The sequence below is a fragment of the Platalea leucorodia genome, assembly GCF_965183815.1.
Source record: "Platalea leucorodia genome assembly, chromosome: 4".
Classification (NCBI taxonomy): Eukaryota; Metazoa; Chordata; class Aves; order Pelecaniformes; family Threskiornithidae; genus Platalea; species Platalea leucorodia.
In genome coordinates, this window is record NC_138826.1 from 11,392,460 (window position 1) to 11,417,717 (window position 25,258).

At 38.7% G+C, this 25,258-nt stretch overlaps 1 protein-coding gene across 1 annotated transcript in view; it reads left to right on the plus strand.

The window, feature by feature from the left end:
• The window catches only part of GPAM (glycerol-3-phosphate acyltransferase, mitochondrial), a gene marked incomplete at its 3' end in the record, with an annotated part of 28,555 nt that extends 12,547 nt beyond the window's left edge, over positions 1-16,008 (plus strand). Inside the window, exons 8-20 of the mRNA XM_082308957.1 lie at positions 1,124-1,223; positions 1,946-2,158; positions 2,553-2,666; positions 4,688-4,773; positions 5,767-5,882; positions 6,600-6,670; positions 8,349-8,613; positions 9,121-9,263; positions 10,841-10,918; positions 13,431-13,571; positions 14,330-14,519; positions 14,629-14,687; positions 15,892-16,008. Of these exons, the coding sequence (XP_082165083.1) occupies positions 1,124-1,223; positions 1,946-2,158; positions 2,553-2,666; positions 4,688-4,773; positions 5,767-5,882; positions 6,600-6,670; positions 8,349-8,613; positions 9,121-9,263; positions 10,841-10,918; positions 13,431-13,571; positions 14,330-14,519; positions 14,629-14,687; positions 15,892-16,008 (1,693 nt within the window). The remainder of the gene's footprint in view (positions 1-1,123; positions 1,224-1,945; positions 2,159-2,552; positions 2,667-4,687; positions 4,774-5,766; positions 5,883-6,599; positions 6,671-8,348; positions 8,614-9,120; positions 9,264-10,840; positions 10,919-13,430; positions 13,572-14,329; positions 14,520-14,628; positions 14,688-15,891) is intronic.
• Between the last annotated feature and the right edge of the window lie 9,250 nt (positions 16,009-25,258).

Here is a 25,258-nt window from a genome sequence, read left to right on the forward strand (position 1 = left end):
GAAAGATATTCCCTTCTAGGACTCTCAAAGTGGGTAGGTGACTAAGGAAAGATAAGTATGTGAAGAAGAGTGAATGTTCAGGTCTTCTTCATGAAGGTTAATGAGCTGGCTAATAGGCAGCGACAGTACGGAGTGAATAATACTTTCCGGGCAAGTACTCCAGTTTAAATTATATTTCTGGTGGCTGAAGAACATAAGAAGGTCTTTTAGGTAGTATTTTGCCAGTGAGACAAAATTTGGGGATAACTGATTTCTGAAAAGCCACTGGATCTTGCTGGAAGCGGTGAGGAAAGAAGGGGGATACCTTGACTTACAGGGTGTTTTGCACCAGTGCTGGTCTGTGATGATCCCAGTAAGAAAGGCATTCAAAGTATCAATTAAAATGCTGTTTATTAGGGCTAGCAGTATAAAGAAAGAGAGACTAGCATAGGTGATCTAACATCCCTTTAGTTGCTGAGAACCCCGAGTTGTGCAGCATCCAGCAGGCCTCTGATGCGTACGCGGCACACCGTGCGGACCCTGCCCACAGAAAGGGTTACCACATTTTGGTCATTCGAGCTAGTATAGGATTTTCTTACACGAAAAGAACTCTATTCATCATTTCTTCTGTCAAGTAGAAAGGATGTTCTCATGAGAACTTCTTGCTGCACTGTTAGATAAAGGCAAGGCCACGCGGGTGGCATAATTGCTGGTGCCAAGTGGGAGCTGCTTGCAGGCTGCTCTGTTAAAATTAGCTGGCTGAGCGGATCCTGCCGCCAAGGGGCTTGTGCAGCACGACACGGGCATGAAGGCCATGCAGCACAGCACAGACTGCGGCCAGCTCAGGTTAACCGTTACGTGGGTCACCAACATCCCAATGTACAGTAGTCTCCCGGTTGGGGTCACTGCAGAGGGTAAGTGGTCTGTCAAGGGAGTGAAATGGAAAGACAGTGTAGAGAAGCCTGTTTCATGAGTTAAATAGAGGAATATTTGTGTGGTCCCATCATGTGTAAAAAGTGTGATACATTTTAGTCTTTGAGAATTTCAGTAATTTCAGTTCCTGTTGCATCCTAGGAATTTTGTACTGGACACGTAGTAGTTTCCTGCAAACTAAAATCAATGAGTTTAATTCTTCTTTATGTAGCACATTGATCCGCAAGCTAGGAGGATTTTTCATTCGTCGAAAGCTAGATCAGAGTCCTGATGGTCGTAAGGACTTTCTCTACAGAGCTTTGCTCTATGTGGTATGTATTTCTTGTCTTCGTTTCTGTAGGAAGCATTTCAATCAAGTGGCAAGTGGGAAAGTGAGTTCAGTCAGTCTGGGGATGTTTTGTACTGCTTTGAATTTGTCTTAGGTTTCATGCTGCAAAAAAAGGCTACATTTTTGTATGAAGTCTTGGATGTGTAGAATAAAAGAGAATTGAATGGCCAGCACCTTTGAGGATGAGCAAATTTTCATCTTGCGTAATCCTTATTAAAGAAAGTGGAATTAATGCTGTCTGAATTAATGTTAAACTTAAGCCTTGTTTCTCTGATTTCTTTTGTACTGGGGCATATCTACAATGATTTTGTTAACTTAATGGAAGTCTCTGTTTATGATGGGTTGATGTAATCCTTTGTGCCATTCAGTATAGTAGCTCTGTTTGCATCTTGGAAGATGGGATGTACTGAGGAACCAAAAGGAGGTACGTATGCAAATCAGCTAGATCAACTGTTGCTAGAGATGCTGTTCTTGAACAAATGGCATTATACTGCTTGTACATTCACACAAGTTCAGCTGCAGTTTGGTCTGGGTTTGTGTCAAGCATTAATTATTGCTTTTGTTTTTTTCGCAAGTATTTATGCCAACTCATGATCTTCCAATGTTTTTAAAAGGAAATGGTTGGTGACAATATATTTCAAATGTGAATTTGCCAGTATAATTAGATATTTGTTTTTTCCTCTTTTCCAATCTTTTTGTATTCAGCACATAGAAGAATTGTTGAGACAGCAGCAGTTTTTAGAAATATTCTTGGAAGGCACACGGTCTCGAAGTGGAAAGACATCTGGAGCTAGAGCAGGCCTTTTATCTGTGGTTGTGGATGCTCTCTTCTCAAATGCTACTCCTGATGTCCTAATTATACCTGTGGGAATCTCCTATGATCGCATAATTGAAGGTCACTATAACAGTGAACAGCTGGTAAGAGCAATTGAACCACTTGTTTTGCCTTCGGGATTTTCTGTTTATGTGCAGGAAAATGTGTTACATAGTTAAATTATGTGCTAGTAGTCCTCTGTCACGTGTACTTGGTGGTAATGTTGAAGAGCATAGAGCCATGAATCACGAAACCTCTCTTGACAGGGAGTGCTGAGGTATGGGTGACATACTTCTAAATGCAAATTTATGACATAACAAATTATATAGTCAAGTGGATATGTATGGAAAACAATAGTTCTCTAGATTTACTTAAAGTTATAAGGTGCGTCAAAAGATTAGGTCTTGTTTTGTCTGCTGTTGCATGCATTTTAATTTTAAACATAACCTTTTAATTGCAAATTGGAAAAACAACAAAATAACCACCCATGTTTTCCAGGGCAAGCCTAAGAAGAATGAAAGTCTTTGGAGTATAGCTAGAGGAGTCTTCAGAATGCTGCGGAAGAATTATGGGTGTGTCAGAGTAGATTTTGCACAACCATTTTCCTTAAAAGTAAGTTTGATATTTTGAAGATCCATTTGAAGGTTTGACGTTTTTGGTATTTCAATAGTGGGACGCATTTATTTTGATTTTTCTCTTTGTGGGTTATCATCGCTAGCATTATCTACTGAAGTCCATTCTAGTGGGACAAAAGTATCCCTGGTTTGCTGAAGGCATGAGTCTTCAGACATGTTTGTGTTAAGCTGAAATAGTCTCAGAATTGATATAAAGGGTTGTGTTAGGTTTGAAATAGTATTCTCACTGGGGTTCTTGGTTTAGTTTGTTTCAACAAACAGTCTTTAAAATTATCCTTGTACCATGTTTAAGTTGTCAAGACATTTGGAGTTGAAGGAAACTGAATACTGTTCTGCAGTTTGAGTAATTGAATGGTTTACACTGTTGTTGAGGAATGGCATTTATCTCGCTGGATATTTAAAACTGCTGAGCAAATTAGTAGCTATAAAAATATCATGGATCATAGATCACAAAAATCTGGATATTCTTTGAACATGACGGTTTTATTATTAGTTTACAGTTATTACTCTATACTAGTTCACCGAATACTGTTGTGTAGTTTCTCAGGGAATGGGGTGGTGCAGTACTAGCTGCCTTCACTTTTTAAATTTTCTCTGATCTCCTTGCAGAATCTGCTAATACTATACTTAATTTATCTACATTTCACTAATCTGTGTTCGGCTACAGTATGCCTTATTTTTAGTGTGACTTTAATAAGATTAACTACTGTAACAACAACCTACTAGAACATTATTCAAATTAATTAGGTGTTCTTCTTTCTGCCCTACTTCTCCCAGAAAAGCAGTAGGTTGGAGAGCTTTGGAGGGCTCAGTTACCGCAGCATGAAATTATTGTGACTGTCTGCACTGCATTATAATTAGCGTAGTAGGGAAACGTATTAATTCACTTCCAAAGGAGAAGGCTTGGGTCACTTCCAGGCTGTTCTTGGTAGGGAGTTAACAATTGTTCTTGGATCAGTATAAGGAAAAGAAGGTTATCTGTCCTCTTAATCTAGTGAAATGCTGATTACTGTATACCTTCCTAGCAACCGCTGTCAGGTGCCATTTGTATGTGTATTTATTTCTGTACTCCCGAAAGGCAATAAATGGAATAAATTGTTTTAAGTATGCCTTAACCAAGATTTGCAGAAGTGTAACTGTATTTTTAAATTGATGTAGTTATGTCACTGCAGGTTTTTCTAAAGGAGAGGAGCTTTGGGGGTTAATTCTGGGCATCTGCAGTTCTGTGAGCAGAGGCTTAGAAGCAGAAGAGAGTGAGCTGGCTGTGAAAGTCTTTCAAGCAGCTTTCCTGGGAGGGAACTGTTTTCCTGACCAGCAGGTTAAGTGGCTCTTTAGTTTCCCACATCAGTCTTTATAGAAACTGAAAGAACAGAGTGTCCTGAAAACAGAGTAAGTAAATGCTAACCTGTAAGGAGAGGTGTTTGGCTTTTGAGAAATTTGGGATTCAAGAATTCCAAGCATGCCGTACCCTGCCTGCTTCCTGGGTGCTTTAGTTTGGAGCACTGCAAGGGGTCTTGCAACTGGAGTTGCTACACTGGTGTTTACCTATGGAGAAGTTCCCTATCCTGGCGTTGGAGGAAAGCAGCAGCAAGCAATAATTACAGACTCCATGTTGGTTCTGAAAGGGTGTTAGACTTTGCTCTCATTCATGTTAATGAAGGCAGTTCTCATTAATTTAATGATGGAGAAGCTAGTCTCAAAGGAGTTGTTCCCAGCAGGGTGCTGATAGGGGTTATGTGTTGTTATTATTGCAATATTTTTTATGAAGTACTGATTCCTTGCTGTGGAAAGTTTGCCTTTTCATAAAATAAAATCAAAAGTGAATAAAATGTTGCAAACCTTTAAATTCTGTGACCTTACTACTGCTCTTTTAGTGTGAGCTATTTTTAATCACTGTTGCATTTTTGAATAATTGCCGTTTTCATATAATAATATTATCAGTTGAATATAGGAATAAGGTGGAAAAAGTACAAAAAATAACAAATGTTCTCTTAACAGGAATATGTAAACAGCCAAAGCCAAAAACCTGTGCCTGCTCCTCTTTCTTTGGAACAAGCTTTGTTACCAGCTATACTTCCATCGAGGTAGAGATTTTTTTGCGTGTTGGGGAAAGGGAGAACAGATTGGGATTTGTTTGTTTGTTTGTCTTTTTAGTGTTCTGCATTACATTCCAAGCTGTGCTTGAACTCCCCAAAGGTAATATAATTGTGTATAGAAAAACTAAAAACATAGACAATTGTAACTGTGCAATTTATTATGAGAGTTGCATTTTTTCTGGGGAGATCTGTTTAAATAAGCTTGAGAAGGCTTTTTTCTTTTTTAAATTTTAGTGACCTCTCTTGGTTTAATTTTAAATTTTAGAGAATAACTTAGGGGAAAAAATGACACACAATGAAAAATGAAAGATTTGGTTTTAAACCTCACAAACATTTCAGGTGGGTTTTGGTATAATTCCAAAGCAAATAGGACTTGTGAGTGAGTACCCCTTGCTCAAGGAGGTGACTGTCACTCAGAAATGCAAAACTGTGCTTAAGGCCTAGATCTGCATTTGTTACACAGATGTCCATTTTAGTTGAGGTCTTAGCTTGACTTGTACAAACTTGTGTGGTCCTAGAAGAGACAAAGTCAGTCATTTATCTTTAGAAAGTTTTAGGTCCATACAGAAAGACCATTTCTAGTTTGTAGAGAGGCTGGGCTGGAAACTACCTTTCAAGGCATGTTTGCTTAATCTACTGTTGTCCATATTCATTGAAGGGAAAAGAGCTGTGGGGTGCAAATGATGTAATGGCAAAGTCAGGAATAGCCATAGGACAAGGTAAACATTCTGTATTGCAATTTTTCTTTTGGTAGTCTTTTCTTGGATTGTTCTTTAGTGTGAAGAAATAATCTGGAAAAGTTGGTAGATATTAAATTTTTTGTGGAGCTTGTCTCACATAACATTTTTGTGCCCTTACCAGACTGCATAGTGGTTTTTTGCGCTGTCGTTCAGTTAGTGTATTAAAAAAAATCAGTCTAGGTTATTTTACATTTTGATCAAAATCTGAATGTCATAATGTGAATTTTTGTTCCGTATTCAGACCTAATGATACTGTGGATGAAGGTACAGAGGCCTCACTGCCCAACTCCAGGGATATCACTAGTGAACCCTTCAGAAGAGAGCTGATATCCAACTTGGCTGAGCATATTTTGTTCAGTAAGTGTTATAGTATCACTATCAGTTACCTGTTTTGTTGATTGCATGAAGTAACTTATTGTTTGGTAATGTCATACTTCCCAATTCCCTCCATTCAGGTGATCATTTCATGACTTCAAATGCTTTCTTGACAATTCTCCATCCCTTGCCTCCCTCCCTCCTCTTCAAAGTTTAATAAACTCTCTGATTAAGTACAAGGTTTTTATTCTGTTTTGGTAACTTTTGTATTCCTTGGACTGGTATACTGAACTTGCTGTACTCTGAAGTGTTTGATTGTCATATTGATACACCGATTTCTTATCATTTCATGTAGGAAATTATTGCAGTGTTTTAATGGCATTATTTAAGGTAGTCCTCAGGTGAACTCATCTAGGTGCATGGACCAGTGTTGCCAGATTTTATAGTTTATGTGGTGTATGCTTCATTCAATAGATCTGTGATTTGTGGTATAGGAGATGCATACAAAACGATACTTAGCTTAGTAGACATTTAAGCTTTACTCAGCCTTCTTAGTTCAAGTTAATTTAATTTGATTAATATTGTTACTGTATAGACATAATACACTTTGTATTTCATTCAGAAGGTAGGGTTCTGTGCCAGTATCACTATTTTTATTTTTTTTTTTTTTTTTTTTTTTAAACAATGGGTGCTCTTTCAGTTGGAATGATGTTCTGAACTTCTCAGGGTGCATAACGAGTTTATCTTGTTTATGTCTAGCTGCTAACAAGTCCTGTGCTGTGATGTCTACCCACATCGTTGCCTGTTTGCTGCTGTACAGACACAGGCAGGTAAGGCTTCCGTGCTGCTTGAATAGCCAAACATTACTTTGGCCTTGTTAATTAAAAAAATAGTACGCAGTTTACTATTGTATGATACTAATAAAAGAAGAAAGATGCATTTAAATTAAAGTGGATTTCAGGTAATCTTGAGTGCAGTATTTTAGTTAGTGTAGTGGATGCTTGAAGACAAGCCATTGTTGATGGGATGGTAATAAATACTCACGTGGAAATAGATTTTTGTAATTCAAAATGTAGTTATGCTTTTTTAAAAGAATACATTGTTTTGGTTCATTGTATTAAGATTGTTTTTTACATCTTAAACACATTCGCTATTGAATATCCTAGAAACTCTTCTGTTAATTTTCAAATGGGTTTTGCTATTCCTTGGTACTAGAATATTATACCATGATGGCAAAATGATCCTAATGTTTAACTGAAGTCTGGTGCATGAGGCATGGAAGAAATTCTTTTTCTCCTACAAGTGTGTTTAGCATTTTTTATGAAATGCCTTCTGCCTCTAATCTGAAACTTTTATTGCACATAAATCGAGAACAAATTGAAAAATATTGGTCAGATATGTAATCATCCTCGTTGAAGACAGTATCGCTATTCCTGTGAGCCCAGTCTTTCCAATTCCCTAAAATAATGGGATCAAAGAAGCATTTTACAATGTGATCTGAAACCATCTTGACAAAAAACAAGGAAAAGAAGTGCTTGAGGAAAAACTTTTCCTCAGGTCCCCAAACAATTGAAGAGAAGTTCTGCTAATTACAGTATTCCCAGATAATTGGTCATTCATTTTATAGCATAGGTAATGGAAATATGATATCTCTAACATGTTCTTAAAGAACAACTCGGGTCTCTGCAGGTTGTGAAATAAACCAAGAAGCAAACAAAAAACTTGGATTCTCAAAGTAGCTGCATGGCTTTAAAATATAATTGCTTGTAATTCAAAACCTGTGGACTATTTTAGCAATATCTCTGTGAAAACATGGTTTTCTAATAGTACTGTTGTGCTTTGGATTTTTGAAAATTAATGGCTTGTTTATGTGTTTGCTGTATACACAGGCCGCACCTATATGCTAGGCCGCGCCTCAAATATTGTGTTCAGTTTTGGGCCCCTCACTACAAGAAGGACACTGAGGTGATGGACCGTGTCCAAAGAAGGGCGACAAAGCTGGTGAAGGGTCTGGAGCACAAGTCTTATGAGGAGTGGCTGAGGGAACTGGGATTGTTTAGCCTGGAGAAGAGGAGGCTGAGGGGAGACCTTATCGCTCTCTACAACTGCCTGAAAGGAGGCTGTAGCGAGGTGGGGGTCGGTCTCTTCTCCCTAGTAACAAGCAACAGGACAAGAGGAAATGGCCTCAAGCTGCGCCAGGGGAGGTTTAGATTGGATATTAGGAAACATTTCTTCACTGAAAGAGTAGTCAGGCACTGGAACAGGCTGCCCAGGGAAGTGGTTGAGTCTCCATCCCTGGAGGTATTTAAAAGCTGTGTAGATGTGGTGCTTAGGGACATGGTTTAGTGGTGGACTTGGCAGTACTAGGTTAACAGTTGGACTTGATGATCTTAAAGGTCCTTTCCAACCTTAACCTTGTATAGAATCATAGAATCGTTATGTGGTTTACGGATGAACTCCCATACAAAAAAAAATTGCTTCACTTTATGATTATGATTTTGTTTCCAGGGAACTGATCTTTCCAGGTTGGTAGAAGATTTCTTTTCCATGAAGGAGGAGGTCTTAGCCCGTGACTTTGACTTGGGATTTTCAGGGAACTCAGATGATGTTGTCATGCATGCCATCCACTTGTTGGGGAACTGTGTAAATATCACAAACACTAGCCGAAACAATGAGTTCTTCATCACTCCCAGCACAACGATACCTGCTGTCTTTGAACTCAACTTCTACAGCAATGGAGTACTTCACGTATTTATTAAAGAGGCCATTATTGGTATGTGTTGGGGTTTGCCAAGGAAAGACTTTCTTGTGACCCATGAAGTCAAAGTATCTGCACACCCACCCCCACTCCCCATTTTGCATGTAGTTTACTTACATATATTTCTTCCCTCCCTGCTTCAGCCCATGTTTACTCTAACAAAAGCAATTTTAAAGTAAACTTGGTTTTGGTTTGTAGAATGTTTCACTCATTTTTCTCATAGTCCTTTACCTTTCTTGGAAGTATTAATGTATTGGTCATAGCCTTAGGCAAGGCATTATCAGAGTTTTGAGCCAACATGGCAAAACTTGTGCTTTGGTCCCTAATATTTTCATAAGATACTGTTTCAGTCTGACATTAATTGGACACAAGTGGAATAGTGGTGAATTCTGTATTTATTCTTCAATTGCATGTGTAATGTTTGACTGCTTTTGTCTATTTCTAGGCCTAAAAGTTTTAAGTTTCCTTTGCTATAAAGCTATTTAGAAAAATAAACATAGTTTATGTTTGTTTCTGCTCTAGCCTGCAGTCTCCGTGCTGTTCAGAGTAGGAGGTACAGAAATGGTACCAGTGGTGCTTCTCCCAGTTTGATTAGTCAAGAGCACCTAGTCCGAAAAGCTGCCAGCTTGTGTTACTTGCTTTCTAATGAATTCACTGTATCTTTGGTAAGTAGTTGCATTAATTGTCCACATGTCAAATTTTTTTTCTGCTTTTAATGGCCTTTGTTACTTTAAAGAGAATTTATGCTTTCTTCAGGTGTCACAGTTCTGATACGTTCACTGTAAATACAGTTGAATGGTAATGGGTATCGAGAGGTTCAACATTGTTTGAAAAAGGAAGATAGCGTTCCCATTTGCTTCAAGGAAATGCCTGAACATTTGAATGAACATAGTTCCATCAGAACAGTTCATCCAAAAGATGTTTGGCCTAAGATAAGACATGAATTAACTTGCCGCACTCTTGACACTACCTCGTTTCCTTGGCAAGATGTTACAAGATCAGTCAGTCCGGTTTAGGGGATACATACTGAGTATGAACTGGGTGCTCATGCAAGTGCTAAAGTGGGTGATGCTGGGGTGAGGCTGCAGCGTTTCTGCTGTGCTGGCTTTAGGCCTTTCCTGAGAAAGAAAAGCTTCTCACTCTGTCGGCTTCCCACAACTGGAAGTCAGGCTTCTTAATGCCTTTTAACAGATTTTGTGTTGCTTATGTCATTAGACCATCACAACTCTATCTGCATTCTGCCCAAACTATTTCAATGGTTTTTTTACTTAAACAAATACAAGTCTTTGAGAATACCCAACTCATATGAGTTTGCATAGATGATTGAAATTACACTGGTAACTAAGGCTCCAGATACTAAAGATATTCTTAATTTGCATAGGAGTGCAATAGACAGTGTGCCATACCTAGTAATTAGTGGCAATTTTAAACATGGCCTGACTTTGGTTTTTGTTTTGTTACAAAACACTGAAGAGAGCTGATGTTATCTCGGTTTTCAGACACTCTGTATACTTGCAACGTTAAGTGCTAGATTTTTTTTTTTTCTTATGTGTAGAAGTTACTTAGAATTCTAGAGATTCTTGAATTAGTTCTTAAATTTGCACACATATTTCTAACTTGTGCCTTTTTAAAAGAAGCATAAGCCAAATTTAGTATTTTTGTCTGGGCAGTAATGTAGCTCAGATGGTGGGGTTCTTTAGTAATATTATCCTTCTGCTTTCAGAGTTAATAATTGATTTTTTTTTTTTTTTTTAACTTTGAAAATATTTCCAACATGATTATGAACAGTGTAAAAGAGGTGGGTTTTTTTATTCAGTTTCAAAACACGTAAGGGAATTTCTTCAAAGTGTACTTTCCTTTAAATTCCAAATAAATGACTGGTATGAGTCTCAGTGATTTTAGTTTTATGATGATTTTATTCCAGAATTGTTAACAAACTAAAATTTGGTTAGAGGCGATTAAAAGGGGAGAATATTTAATGTAGTTTTCTACCAGTGTAGTAATGCATTGCTTCAAAAAACTTGGACAAATTTTAAATATCCTATTTCACTGTATTTTTTTTAATGTCTGCCAGGATAAACATAAGAGTGGTGCCTTGGGATTATGCTGGTAAAAGTTTCATAATTTGCTTAAAAGGAATAATACTGCTGTATCTAAAACATTCATGCTGAACAGGGAACTGGTGTTGCTATAATAGGTATAATGGACGTGATTTTTTGAGTGCATTTCTTTTGTTGTGCAGCCTTGCCAGGTGATATATCAAGTTTGCCATGAATCTGTGGAAAGGCTGATACAATACGGTATTCTTCTGGTGGCCGAGGTAAGGTGATAGAGATACTACATGAGCTTTGTTTCTTGTACTTCACTTCAGCTGTAGGTAGTTTATGCTTCTTAGTTGAGTCTTGTTCTACATATATGCTGTTAGTGAAGGCTTGTAACAATTTTAACAAGTCCAGGACTGATACTACTTCATTCTTACATTTATAAGCGTCAGACATTTGGGTATAGTCATCCTGTGATACTATGAATGACTCTGTGTGTAATTTCATTGTACCATTAAACCTACTAGGAAAGACACATATTTTATACTGTCTTGTAAAATCATAGAATCATAGAATGGGGATTTATTTTACTATTGTGCATAAATAAATAAATAAATGGGTATTCATTTTATTATTGGAGCCCTTTCAAATTGTAGCATAGCTACGTGGATGTTGACTTTCTACTCTACGGGATTTAGTAGTCCAGATCTTTTGTCATTCTTTGATTCCTTTGCATCGGTCTCAAAATTATTGTAAGCCTCCTCTGCTACGAGGAGTACAGTAACTCCCAGTTTGCAGTTTCAGGGATGCACTGGAGTCGCTGTGTGGTGCAATCTGCCAGAGGCGTACAATGTAAAGAAAACCTGAGGACCAGGGGGCAGCTGACTCAGCATACCTTTTGCTTCCCAAACTTTTTTTTGTGCACAGCAAACAAACCTTGGTGCCCAGGAGGAAGCAACAAAATTTAAAGAACACATGGAAGAGAGTTACATGTTTGGCTGCTTTCTTCTTGCAGCTCTCCAGTTTCAAAGGAGGCCAGAGCTGCTTCTGGTGTATTTGTTAATGGCCACTGCTTCACTCTAATCTTGCTGCGTAGCTTTTGCTACATGCTTCCATTTTTAATATATGTAACCATAGGTACTATTCACGTGATAGAACTGGATATTAAACATTCTACTCTTTTGGAGTTACTGCTGCTTGCTTTTTGTCTGAAGTACTGACATGTTGTCATGCATTAGATTGTAATCATTGTTAGATAAATCCAAAAGTGAATGCTAATCAGAGGGTTAGGAAGAAACCTGTATGTTCCATGCCTGGGGACAGGTAAGGAAAATAGGTGTGAACAGCAGTAGATACGCACCTTTGTCTACTCAAGCGTGAAACCTGTCTTGAGGGTTTTTCTGTAAGTTTTGGTTGCTGAGTCTGGTACTTTGCTGTTTATAGCTAGGATATAGATAGCTATTAGGCAGTATATAAATATTTGTCTGTGTTGTCTGATATACACCAGCAATGCAACATTTGAATGCTTAAAAAGGAGATACATTCCATCAGTAAATTTCTTTGAACTTAGAAAACCTCTGTACCTGCTTACTTCTTTTAAAATGTTAAGAATTTGCATAATCAGTGCAAACACTATAAGCAACAATTGTTTCATGATTTTTGATAGGTTGGAAATGTTTGTGGGGTTTTTACAACCTCTTCTCTAAGAAAGGTAGCTAGTTTCTGCCCCATCTAATTATTTCAGTTTACTGCTGACATTAATGTGTTGATAAATTTCCCATTAAATTGAGCTTGATTGATCCTGACACACCTGCATTATTGTCTCTGGCAGATTACCTCGCTATGCCCTTGCAAGTGAACTTCACAATACTTTACAGCTTTGCAAAGCACTTTAGTAATTAATGGTTTTACTAAAATAGATGGTTTTACTAAATAGATGAAAAGCAAACAACAAACTCTTCTTCCCTCACAATATTCAAGTTAAGAAATTCCACCAGTGGTATTCTTGCTGTCACACACTCATCTCAAAAGCCTGAAGAAATGTATACTTACCTAAGACACCTACTTGCTAATAAGTGTAAGTGTAAATCTGTGTCTTGCTCCAAGGGTGGATTACTGCGGGGCATTTGTAGGCTAAACTTGGATGGTGCTTGTCAGGGTGATTAGCAGAAAGGAACTGCTGTGATGCAACAGGTAGAGGGGTCTTAATGTCTCAACATAATCAAGATTTAAACGATTTGAGGCCTTTGTGATTAAAACTGGCTCATTCTGTTCCAACCAATATCTCACGTGGGGACAAATACAAGAGCAGCATCATTACAGGCAGTAAGTTACCACTTCCACATAACAACTTATGGCGTTCTGCATTAATTGAGGTTTTAACTATTGCAATATAATAACGCAGAGTTTACTACTCTGTCTTTTAAGGCAACAGTAGTATGGAGGTTAGCAACATCCACATCCAGATAGCATCTCAACTTTTTATCCTAACACAACTGAAAACACTTTCTTGGCACCTGCTACTGCATGGCCTCTGGTAGGAAGATTCGGCAATGCTTGCAAAGATTTTCACTTTTATATGACAGGCAAACTAAAGAAAAACAGTCTTTTTCACCAAATCTCTCTTTTCTCTGCTTATCTCAACCCTGTCTACAATTGGGCCTCGCCTGCTTTCTTTAAGTATTGGTTAATGAATGGACTGATTAAGTCAGATGAGATTATAAAATAAACCTATTGTTTGCCTCAATTTGGGTTTTTTACCTATTTACCACCTTGTCTTTCAAATTTAAGCAGGATGATCAGGAGGATGTTAGCCCCAGTCTTACAGAGCAGCAATGGAATAAAAAACTCCCTGAGCCATTATCTTGGAGAAGTGACGAGGAAGATGAAGACAGTGATTTTGGAGAAGAGCAGAGAGATTGCTACCTGAAGGTAATATTATCCTAAGGCTAATACATTGAAGTCTGTTGAAAGAGATACAAACTACTTCACTAGTTCAGGAGGGGTTATGATAATTTTTTTTTGCTGGTTCACAGTATTAGTCTGTTGTATTTTGTCACAATCAGTAAAACACCTTTCTCTCCTTCCCATGGGGAAGACAGCTGAAGAAACATCAAATAATCTTATAGGGAGGTGCAAGGGCAATGGTTAGTGTCATGAAAACTGACAAAAGTCTCACGTATCTTTAGTGTCTAAATGTTTTATTCTTTACTGACAGCACACACTCTAAAAGTGGCACATTATGCTGGTATTTATTTTCAGCCTAAATTTCATTTCATAGATTGATCATGTTGATCTTAGGCATATTACCAGTTTTCTCACAGAGCTGACACAAACACTCTTTAGGATATCTTGTTAACACTTGCAGACTTGTGTCCATCTCTGTGAATATATGGCAACCCTTCTATTGGCTGCAGAACAGTATGATGTCTTTAATTTTATCTTCGGAAAATAGTTATTAATATCCTGGATGAGAAAAAAGTAGCATTGATCTGTGATATGCAGTGCCTGTTTTGTCCCTCATGATAAACTGCTTTTTTGCTATGTTTTCATAATGTGCTGTGTTGTGCCCCTGTACTCCTTTTTGTACTAAGAATTATTTGGGTTGCCATTTTGTTGTGTGCTGTGTTGCAGGTCATTTCTTGTTTCCGCTGGTCTCTGTCACTTAAGCTCTTGTTGCCCTTTCTTAGGTGAGCCAGTCTCAAGAGCACCAGCAGTACATCACTTTCCTGCAGAGGTTGTTGGGACCTTTACTGGAGGCGTATAGCTCTGCTGTTATCTTCGTGCACAATTTTAGTGGTCCTGTTTCAGAGTCTGAATACGTTCAAAAGTTACACAGGCACTTAATAAACAGGACGGAGAAGAATGTTTCTGTATATGGTATGTTAAACTCGTTTTGGAAAGGGATTTGATTCATTCTGTGCCTCCGAGCATAAGGTAGCCCAAATTGAATTGCAGTTTGTTTATCTCTGGGTTTTCTTTCTTGCAGCTGAGAGTGCTACCTACAGTCATGTGAAAAACGCAGTGAAAGTCTTTAAGGAAATTGGGGTAAGTGTTTGGTGATCAAATTTCGAGACTGTTAAGTTTCATTTTAATAATAAGCACAATTTTGACAATTCATGAAACCTGTTCGGTGTCAGTTTAAAATATGTGAATTTATCTCTGCAAACGTATTGTGCGTTTTGAGCATTTTGCTTTCCTTAAAGCTCAGGGCTGTAGGAGAAGAGCACACAGTGCAGAACAGGGCACTTCTTGCCCCTGAGAAAACCTGGCTAGATGAGGGCTAGGTGACTAGGCATTTTTATTCACAGCAAGTGAAGTTTCTCTGCTCTGCTCCATGTCCTTATTGGACATCAGTGACAATGTTGGAAGGCTGAGAGCCTGCTCTGTGCTTAGTGACAGCTAAATCTAAGTTTGAAGGACTGCTTAAATCTTCCAAAAGTATTAGTTACTGAATTTTGGCTTAGCAATGATTGATGCTCCAGCAGAAGCATCCTAATCGACCTTCAGTGTCCACCATGAGGATACAGATCATCTTTAAAATAACAGATCAGTTTTGCACTTTACCACTATCATTTTGAATTTTAAATTGCCTATCTAGATTTTGCAAATGAAGAGTTTCTTTCATCAGAATGACATGGCTTCCTGAATGCCAGATGGGATTTAGCATTATAATTTTGAAAGCATCAGCATTTAGGCAAAGTATCACTAGATACAGGTTTTGAAGTCTTTGTCCTTGAATTCTGCTGTATTAAATAATCTAACACTAGTTAGCCTATAATAAAGCCTACAGTAAAGGTGTCTTCCTGTAGACTGTAAGAGCTATGAAGAAAGCACATATCAAATCCATTGTTTAATTCTAGTTTATTCTGCTGTTGGAAAAGTGGAACTAGATGGCATCTGCTGAGCATCTTTTCAGAGCGTAACATCTGAATTCTTGTTTTCAAAGTGCTTAGACTTTCAGTTGAGATGCCTTTTGAATGTGTGTTTTATCCCTCGCTGTTAGGAGCTGGCTGTCTATCATACACTGTGCTTATTTCTCAGTTTCTGTCCTTCTGTACCACTTGAAGGGCTTTAACATTGAGTGAATTCTAATGATATCTAAAGGCATTGCCATCTAAGACTTCCAGAAGGGGCGGGGGGAGTGTTGCAAATGAGGCCAAATTTAGTATAGACCATAAACTTTTAATCACAAAAGAAAGGTGATTCCTTGAACATGGTGATACTTATATGTATTCATGCTGTGCTTTAGGTTTTCAGTCAGACGAAGCAAAGAAGAGACACCATTTTGGAGCTAAGCACTACATTCCTACCTCAGCGCAACAGGCAAAAACTACTGGAATTCATCATGAGCTTCATGGTATTATAGACCACATATAGCACCTTTGTCCAGGGACATGAAGACAGGTTTTGAGACTGTGTCAAAGCCTGGGGACATTTGCTAATCCTTCAGAGTGTAAGGTGCCGCTGTCTGGGTAAGGCCTTCTCTGACTTGAACTACTGGAAGACAAGTGCCTTCTTATGTATGCATTTATGGGTTTCTTACAGTCCCAATCCTGTTGTAATGCAGCGATACTTGGATGACACTTTGGATACAAGTAATTAAACATGTTGCAAAAAAATAAGATAAATGATTAGAATTAGATTTAAAATGAAGAGTGAAGTTTTATCAGTGTTATGTTTTAAATATACTTTTAAAGACTGTACCAGATGCACAAATACACATATTTGTGATCTGTAGCTAACCCTGAGATCTTGAGTTTAGTGGCAACACAGCTTATGGCATAAACAAGTAACTTTCATTCCAATTCAGTTTTGTTTTAAATAAATGGTTTAAAAATTTTGCTTAGGCAGGATATATATCTCATGGATAAAGCCATAGTTTTTCATAAATGTTAACATAAATGCCAAAATTCTAATGCGAATAACAGTTACAGACATCTGAGAATAATGATCACGTAGCAGATGGTTGTGAGAAACGTTAGCAGGCACACCTTGCACTATTAGAGCTGTGTAATGCAGTGGTAAATTGCACTAATCACTGCTGTCATGAAGAATGTGAGAGTAGCGTTCTTGTTTTTATTATGGCATCTGTTACTCAGCCAGATGAAAGTCAGGAGACAGTTGCCTGAATGTGAATATCTTGTAAAATCTTAGATTATTATTTAATTGAAAAAAGCTATTAAGTTTGTTTTGGTTTTTTTTTTTTTTTTTTTTTTTTAATTAATAGGATGTCAGATTTTTTTTTTTTAAAGTGGAGTAAAGACTTGATTTGGTGAAATAATTTTTAATTTTGGCCCTAAAAATTTCAGCAATAACTTTTGCAATTCTTTGGAAATGGGTGTTCTATTATATTCTGTTGCTGAGCAGATCTGAATTGGCATGAAGTAGTAACCGCTAGAAACGCAGAAATACCATAAACAATGTACTTCTGACTCTGATCTAACTGACTTAAAAAAAATTCACAGACAAACAATGATGAATAAATTCTGTCCTATGAAACAGGACTCTGGTCTTGCAGTTTGATCCTTTTGCATGGAGGACTTGCACTGTAGATTTTGTCTTCTCTTCATGTGAGTGGAGATTAGATTGCAACCTGTAGTCCTGTATTTTAGTACAGCTGATCTAGCTGAAGCAATAACTTGGTGGTATGTGAAACTGATTTGCTTGTGAAATGTGTTTTTCCTCATTTAGATTGCCTTCTATATGAGGGAAATCAAACATTTCAATTACTGCGATGTTTCACCTGATTCTTGTGTCCTGGCCTTGTGGGTGGAAAATCCCCCAAACTTCATCATGTAGTCTCTGTTGCTTAACATAAATAAGGAAAAGCATACTTGAATCCCAGCACTTGCACTGTTATGCCAGCACAAAACTGATGCACACAGTTTGAGTTTGTGGCCAAGGAGCTTGCATTTGTACTGCACATTTGACAACAAGAATATTTCTGTAAATTTTTTTATTAAATGCTATTAATATTCGAGACCTGCAGTTTATAGTTTATTAGCATTATACTGTTAGCACTGTGAGACGCTTGTGTTTTGTCACTAAACCAGGTGCTCTACAACACTTACAGAATTTCTGAACCAAAGCTATATTAATATGGATAGAAACTGACCCTAGAGTCGCGTTTGTTCTTATGTCCTTCTGCTGTCTCAGCAGGATAGTGATTACATTGCACATAATTTGTTTTGTGAAGTCTACTAGCTATTTAGAAAACAGTTTCATCTCATACTGGCTAATGTGCACTGTTCATTAACCTGATGAATGCTCCATACAACAGTTGTTGCTGATGGCTTCCATTTAATGTCAAAAAAAGACTAGGTGCTTCTGAATAACAAGCTCTCATAGTTTACTGCATTTTAGTAAATCCGAAGTGTACTGACAGCGAAGATTGTACATCAAAAAGATTTTTAAAAATGAAGCAATATGAAGCAAACAAAACTTGAGTCATTTTATTAAGAATGTTCTGCCAACTGATGTATTAGTTACCGTGAAAACCAGGAGTACTGTGGTCACTGGCGTGGTTTGGCTAGGTGTTGCAACTAAGATAACTTACGGCTTGCATTTAAAAAAAAACGAAACTGGTTAATATAAATCAGTGACTGGGTAGGGTAATAATGCATGTGAATACACATTAATGAATACATATGCAGAGGGAGGGGGCACCTCTAAAACTGGTTTGGTTTTGTATGGAAAAAAAACTGCATGTGAGAAGTCAGTAGTATGAATCATGTGCCACTGGAAGCCCTTTGCATTCTGCAGCAAGTGTGTATGTATACATATATATGCAAGCACGTATATTATGACCCATGACAGCTATGCTTTTCCCTGAAAATAAAGCACAGAATATAAAATTATCAGGCTGTAAGAGTCAAAAACTAAAACCAACACTTTTGCACTGTATTTACACCTTCAGTGTCTTCTGATTTTATTAACCTCTCATTTTTCCTTTGCTGATAGAATGCCAGTTTGAGTTAATTTTGGTAAAGTTAACCAGTAAAGAAGAAAGGACTGGCCCTGAATTACCACAAATGTATTCTAAGACTCCTCTTATAAGGACTTACACAAGTCTCATCATTCTTATGAGCATATTACTCAGGTGTGCAGGTCTTTTTGGGCCAGGATCTTTCATGGTATAAGAAACTTAATCTTTCCATACGCATCTTGTAGATCTCACATTTTTAGAGTGATGAAATGTAGAAATCCACTTCCCTTGCCACCACAGCTACCCAGGCCCCCAGGGATCATAAACTTGTTAATACAGTTACTTTGTACTCACACTGACATCAGAGGCATGCCTACCTTCTCTTTGACAGTACAGGGCTTTATTCACCTATCTTGGGTTAGGAAGCATATACACACACTTGCGTTCAACTGACTGCCTGCTCCACAGAGAAGCATGAATCACCATGTAGAAGAAGGTTGAGCTGGGAGGTGATGTAAGATACTGTTGCTCTTGTGTTTCTGTGCTAATGAGCCTGATACTGCTTCCTTGAGAATGTTACCACGTTTTACCTGTTATGTGTAATGCCATGTCTGTTGTAGAAGCACAGAGGTGTACTGGAGTCATTTTAATAAATTAAACTGTTTGCTAATATGACATTTAACAAGCTTCTCTAGTGGTTTGTTTTTTCTTTTTTTAAATAACCTGCTAAGATAATTCATTCAATAACTTTGTCCTGTTCCAGGTAATTTCTGAAATTAAAGCATGAAAATCTTTCATTGTAGAAGTATCCCTAGCAGTGCATGTACTGGAGCAGAACCATTTAAAAAGCAGATTGAGGTGAAATCCTGACTCCCGAGTCACTGTCTGTTTACTTGCGAAGCAGAGGTGCCATTTTGCTTCTCTGTTTCCCCATCCCCGCAAGGCTTTTGTATGTGGCTTCCTCTTTTAAAGTTCTCGCCTCACGGGGTTGGGGGGGTCATTCAGAAGGCTGGGATGGCTCTGATGCTGCAGACCCTCCCTTCTTGTGGTGATTTCATGCTGACCTGGACTGCAATAAGGACCCGTCAGCAATTCTGACAGCATCTGGCAAATGTGAATCAATTGAAGTGGGGTTTTAATATAATAAAACCTGCATAGATGATCATTACTTAAATTGAGAAGGAGGGATGCTGTTTCACCCTTCAGAAAAAAAGAAAAAAGTTGTAATCAACTGATTCTTTAAGAGGCCTCTAGCAATGTTCACATGCAAGCAAGGCTCGATTAATTGACAACTCTAGGCTGAGGCAGGAAACTAAAATTCAATTATTGTCAATAGCTTGAATAAAACCCAATTCTTATTGGTGATGACCTTACATGTTATTCTTTCTGTAAATGTCTTCCTATTTCTCGGTCTTTTAAAATCCCAAATGTCAGGTAAAGCACTTATCTCCGGTTTTTGCTTAATTCAGTTTTCTTGTAATAAAAGCTTGTCAGGCTTATTTAGAAGAATCACTTGATTTGAGCTGTCTGCTTTGTTCTCTGTTATGGTACACTAAGTTTTCAGCAGCCCTGTATTTTCAAGGTAAGAAGATCCACATTGATCTCAATTGCTGCTTGAAACATTCTCTTCTCAGTCTTTTATAGATGTTCATTGCACTTTGCATTTCCTGGGTGAGAAGTATCATCCTTATTAATTCTTCTGTAAGTCAGCCCACCCGTTAATGCAATTGTCCAAAAAGTATTATAGTTGATGCTGTCCTTAGAATATGGAACTTTCTGGCTTTAGGGAAGAAGTATGTATGAAATGTTCATTGCTGTGTGTTATGCCGGACTTCAGACCTGAGAGACCATAAACCCCAAAGAGACTTTTAGATTTCATCTGCCAGAAAGCATTGACAGTTACTGAAACAAAAGCTAATTAATTAATTATTGTGTAACTGTTAGTTATACAAATACACGTGTATGTAATTATGCAATGCAAAATTTCAATAAAAGATGCATGGCGTAATTGCTATGGGTGATACACATTAAAAGGGTGTTCTCCAGCATAGTAATAATATTGTTCTTAAACTGACAGTATTTGCAGTCTCTTGGTCTCAAATATTTTACAGAGCGACAATTTCTGACAGATGAGGAAACCTAGACATGGAGATCAGATAACGTGTCTATGGCCATGCGTGGGTTCAGTGACACCTATGAGCCTGTTCTTTTGCTCCTGATTTACATGTCACTTCTGATGCTGTCTTGTATTTTCATTACCAAGCGATGGTAGTTTGAGGAAGGCTGCATGTGTACAGGTACTAAGTGTTTTTTTTTTTCTGTCCTTAAAGCACAATTCACAGTCAGAATGGCAGAATTATGGAGTGGAAGAATTACTGTTAGTAGTGGAAATGATTCTACGAGCATCTGCTCTGAGTCTCGTCTGTTCAGTATCTTCATTAGTGACCTGGGGAATGGAAGAGAGAATTTGCTCTTCACATTTGTAGATAACAAGATCTGGGAGAGCCAGGTAGTACACTGGAGGTTGTCATGATCCCAATGGTAATGATGCATTTTTTGAAAGATCTGAAGGCAAAAAGAAGAATGCAGTTCAGCAGGGGAAATTCAAGGTGTTACAACCGAGAGGAGAAAAACTAAATGGACAGGCACAGGAGAGGAAATAAACTGGCTGTGTAGCAATTCTTTGGAGAAAACTCCAATTTACTGGCATATCACAAGCAGAACATGAGTCAAAAGTGGCATGCTGTTATGAAACGGGCAGACGTCATGCAAAGATACCTTACGCCTGCACATAAATGACAAACACAGGGCAAAACTTTCCAGTCCATTCAGATTGATAAGGTCTCAGCTGGGATGCCATGTTCTGTTTGAGGAGCTCTATTTGAAGGATGATGTGGGCAAGATGGAAGGGGAAAAAAATGGCTTTTGTTTTCCCTCTTGTGGAGAAGAAAAGAATCTGGATTATTCCCTGGATATGGGAGGACCCAGGTTGGATGAAAGTCGTGAATTTAGTCTTCAGTTGCAATGACAAGAATCAGGTTAGATATTGTAAAAACTTTTTACTGTAAGCATAGAGAAGCACGGAAATAGATGGCCTGAGCGGGCTGAGGTTTCCCTTGTTCTGGGTATTGGGTCCCTGTCCCTGCTGGTTGTGCCATGCTGCGTGGTGGTGAGCAGAAGGGACGGGCGGTGAAGTTCTGCCTTCCAGGTCCGGGCACCTTTCCTAGGCCAAATAGAAACGGGTTTGTGTAGAAGCAGCTTGGTGGGGCTGCTTTGACTGGTGGTCTGGCTGGCTCTTTATCCCTGAGACCCGAGATCAGGAGCAGCTCCAATATAGATTATACTTCTTCTTCCTATAATTATTCGGAAATAAAATACATGAGGGCTTTATTAAGGTTGTTCTGTAAAAATTTTTGCTTAGTGTCTCTGCTGGTCAAAAAGCACATAGAGCGGCGGCAGTGATCGGGAAAGGAACAGAGAAGAAACCAGATACCATCACCGTGCCTCTGCACTGCATCTTGAGCGTTGTGTGAGCATTTTCACGGAGAGATGGGTAGGAGCCTCCTACCTCTGCAGCAGTAAAAGCCCCAGTGACTGGGAAATGGGTGAGGAATCCTGCCCCTGGCATTTTCACCTTCCAGACTGCTCCTGGCAGATTACAATAACAGATTACAAATTAACCCTGTAATCTGTTAACGGATTACAGTTTAACTCTGACCCTGCTTTGGAAGTGCTGAAAACCAAGTGATATTTCCTGAGTTTTGGGTTTACTGCTGCCTTGACTATTGCGTTATCTCGGGAGTTCAGATTCCAGTGATCGTATCTACCCAAAGAAAATAACATCATTTATAAATGCCACAGAATTGACAGTGGCACTATTTTAGCATAATGCATTTTCTTTGGAAGACTTCCCAGGATCCCCCCAAAATACTTAAGCAACCTCTTTAAGTGAGCTCTGTACTGTGTGATGGCTGCCGTGTAATTGGTACGCAAGATGGTTTGGTAACAGCTAGTTCGAGCATGTCTGTCTATAAAATCAATTTCTCACCTTTGATTTGTTGTCCTCCTTCAGATGAGGCTAAGGAAGGGTTGACAGCTTGGTTTTGTTCCCCAGTTAATCATTTTGCATATCTGTGGAAAGTTTTACAGGCTCACTGTATAGCTACATTAACGTACATGTTCTCTAAATTTAGCTGAAGCCTAATTTTAGCAGTGGTGGTAGGCATCTTTTTGAATCAGCCTTCCTCTTGTCTCTGCAGGGTGGCGAAGGCCAATTAAACTACTACCTGTCGGAAAGCTGTAAAAGCCCTTTTCCACTGTTGATATTTCCCCTTCATTAAACTGAATTATCATAATTCAGCACCTCTGCCTACAAATCCCCCCCTTTGTCTCTGGCTGGCTGGCCGTTTATAGCCTCCAGTTTCCCCAGTTTCTTCTTCCTGTGTCCTACAGGTTTAGACACTCGTCATTGCCGCGACCGTTCCTGTTCCCGGGTGCTTCTCATCCTTCTGCCTTAACAGCAGCTCTTTGGCTGGCTGACTCAGCTTTCTCATTCAAACAGCCCTCAAAATATAAAAATAAACTCTCTTAAAATTCGAACATGGTAATTAAAATTAATGACTATTTTTTATCCTTTTTTTTTTCTATCAGAAAATCCTGTTTCCTTAAAAATAGATGTGTTAAAAAGCAGGTATATTTCTGTCTGTGCTTCCTTATTTTGGCAAGGTGTTTGTGAAAGAATTAAATCTGAAGAAAGACTTTGCACTGAAGTAGTGGCTTTGTTCAGTTTGGGGTTTTGAAAGTGAAGGCAGAACAAGCTTTTTCTCAGAAAAGTTTTCCATAAAAACTTTCAAGAAAACAATTGGATTTGAGATGTTTGTGATGCTTCAATCAGCTGTCACTGATGTCATTCATCTCCTCTTCTTTTTGGAGACTAGCTTGATTAATCCAGTAAAATTTTTTTTCCTGAAAAAATGTTATTTTCTATTTTTGAAAATGATCGGCCTGACTCGATGAGATGAACTTTAACGCTATGCTGCAGAATAATATGTTCTATGCAAAGAAATTATGTTTTGAAGAAGCCGTCCCACAGGGCACATTCCTTGAAAAATATTTTTTATACCCCCAAAAGAAATCATTACATGCAATAAAGTGAATGTTCCCTGCCTCTAGGAGATGGAGAAGTTTAGATATGTCTGTGTTAACATTTAAGTAATACTTCGATGTAATATGAATTAATTCTAGTTCTAAGTTTTAGACTTCCTCCATTTTTCCCTCAAAATGCAGATTCTGTCCCTTTTACCGCAAAATGTTTCTTTTTTGTCCAAGAGTCTGGGAAAACTGTTTTAGATATTAGGAGAATCCTATCCCTTTACTAGCTGTAATCATTAACCCAAGTTGTAGTTTAAGGAAATCTGAAGCAAAGAAGCATAGGAATATTAGAAGCTGGTATTTCTGGATATAGTCCAGAGAGTTAGGAGAGCGAACCAGGGCAGGAGGTTGTGGTTTTGTCTTTTAATTGGTTTATATGAAGTTAATCCCTTTGCTGATGCAGAAGACAGTAAAAATGAAAAATGTTGGAACCAGTGACACATGTAGTTAATTTTCTGAACTAAGTAAATTAAGTACAAATTTGTTATTAATAATTCAAAACAAAATGCTAGATAAGAAATTGGAGCAGCTCGTCTATCATTTTCAACCATTAAAAGATTAGTCTGAGCAAGGCAGTCCGAGGCTCCCTTATCTCTTATTAAAGCCTCACTTCTTCATTTATTAAAGAATCAGATCTAAATGATGCAGCAGGCTTGACGCATCGCTGTTGCAATAGCCTGGTATGTCATGCCCTGCTGCAGACTTGGTGTAAGCTGGAAGGTGGGTTCAGTGCAGGAAACTTTGGGTATGTGGGACCTCCTGGTGATAGCTTGGTCACTTCCTTGGGGATCGTTATTGTAGGTCACGCGAAGAGGTGAGGAGCTGAGAGGGTAGGGAGAGTCGGGAGGGCTGTGCGCTGGAGGATTGGAGGGCTGTCGCTGTGATACATGGAGGTATGGAACTCAGCTCCTGGCTCTGAAATGATCTCCAGATGTGACCCTGGGAAGACCACTTAATGCTCTGTGTTTGTTAGAAAGTCCTTCAGTGCCCGGGAGGGGACAGCGTGGTGCCCTGAAGTACTGAGGTCCTGGGAGCAGGGCTGGAGGATGGAGCGATGCCTCTCTAGTGCCTCAGGTATTAATGTGCAGGGTGCTATGCCGCACCGTGCTGGCAATCCTGAGGTGCATCTCTGCGCTGGGCACCTCTGCCCCAGGCACCTCTGCCCCATCCCTGCCCCTGAGCAAGACAAGTGGCACCTGCTCGGCTGCTCCACAGCAGCGATGGAGCGTGTGGCACGCACAGAGGGCTGCCAACCCGGGCAGGTCCTGGTCACCCAGCAGCATCACGGCAGGTAGGAATAAATGAGAGGAGGGGAGGCACAGTGAGACTCCCAGTCCAACTAGCTCAGGGTGATTTTCTTCTTTAATACAGAAAATTCAGTTCTCCCTGTTAATGCTATGTGACTACAGCAATTTCCACTGTCTGCATGGGCTCTGATGCAGTGATTTCTTTCTCCCAGCGCATTCTCATACAGGGGGTTAACCTTGAGTCTGACTGCTCCCTACTGTGTAAACCACAGAAAGGTTTTTTGTTTAAATTG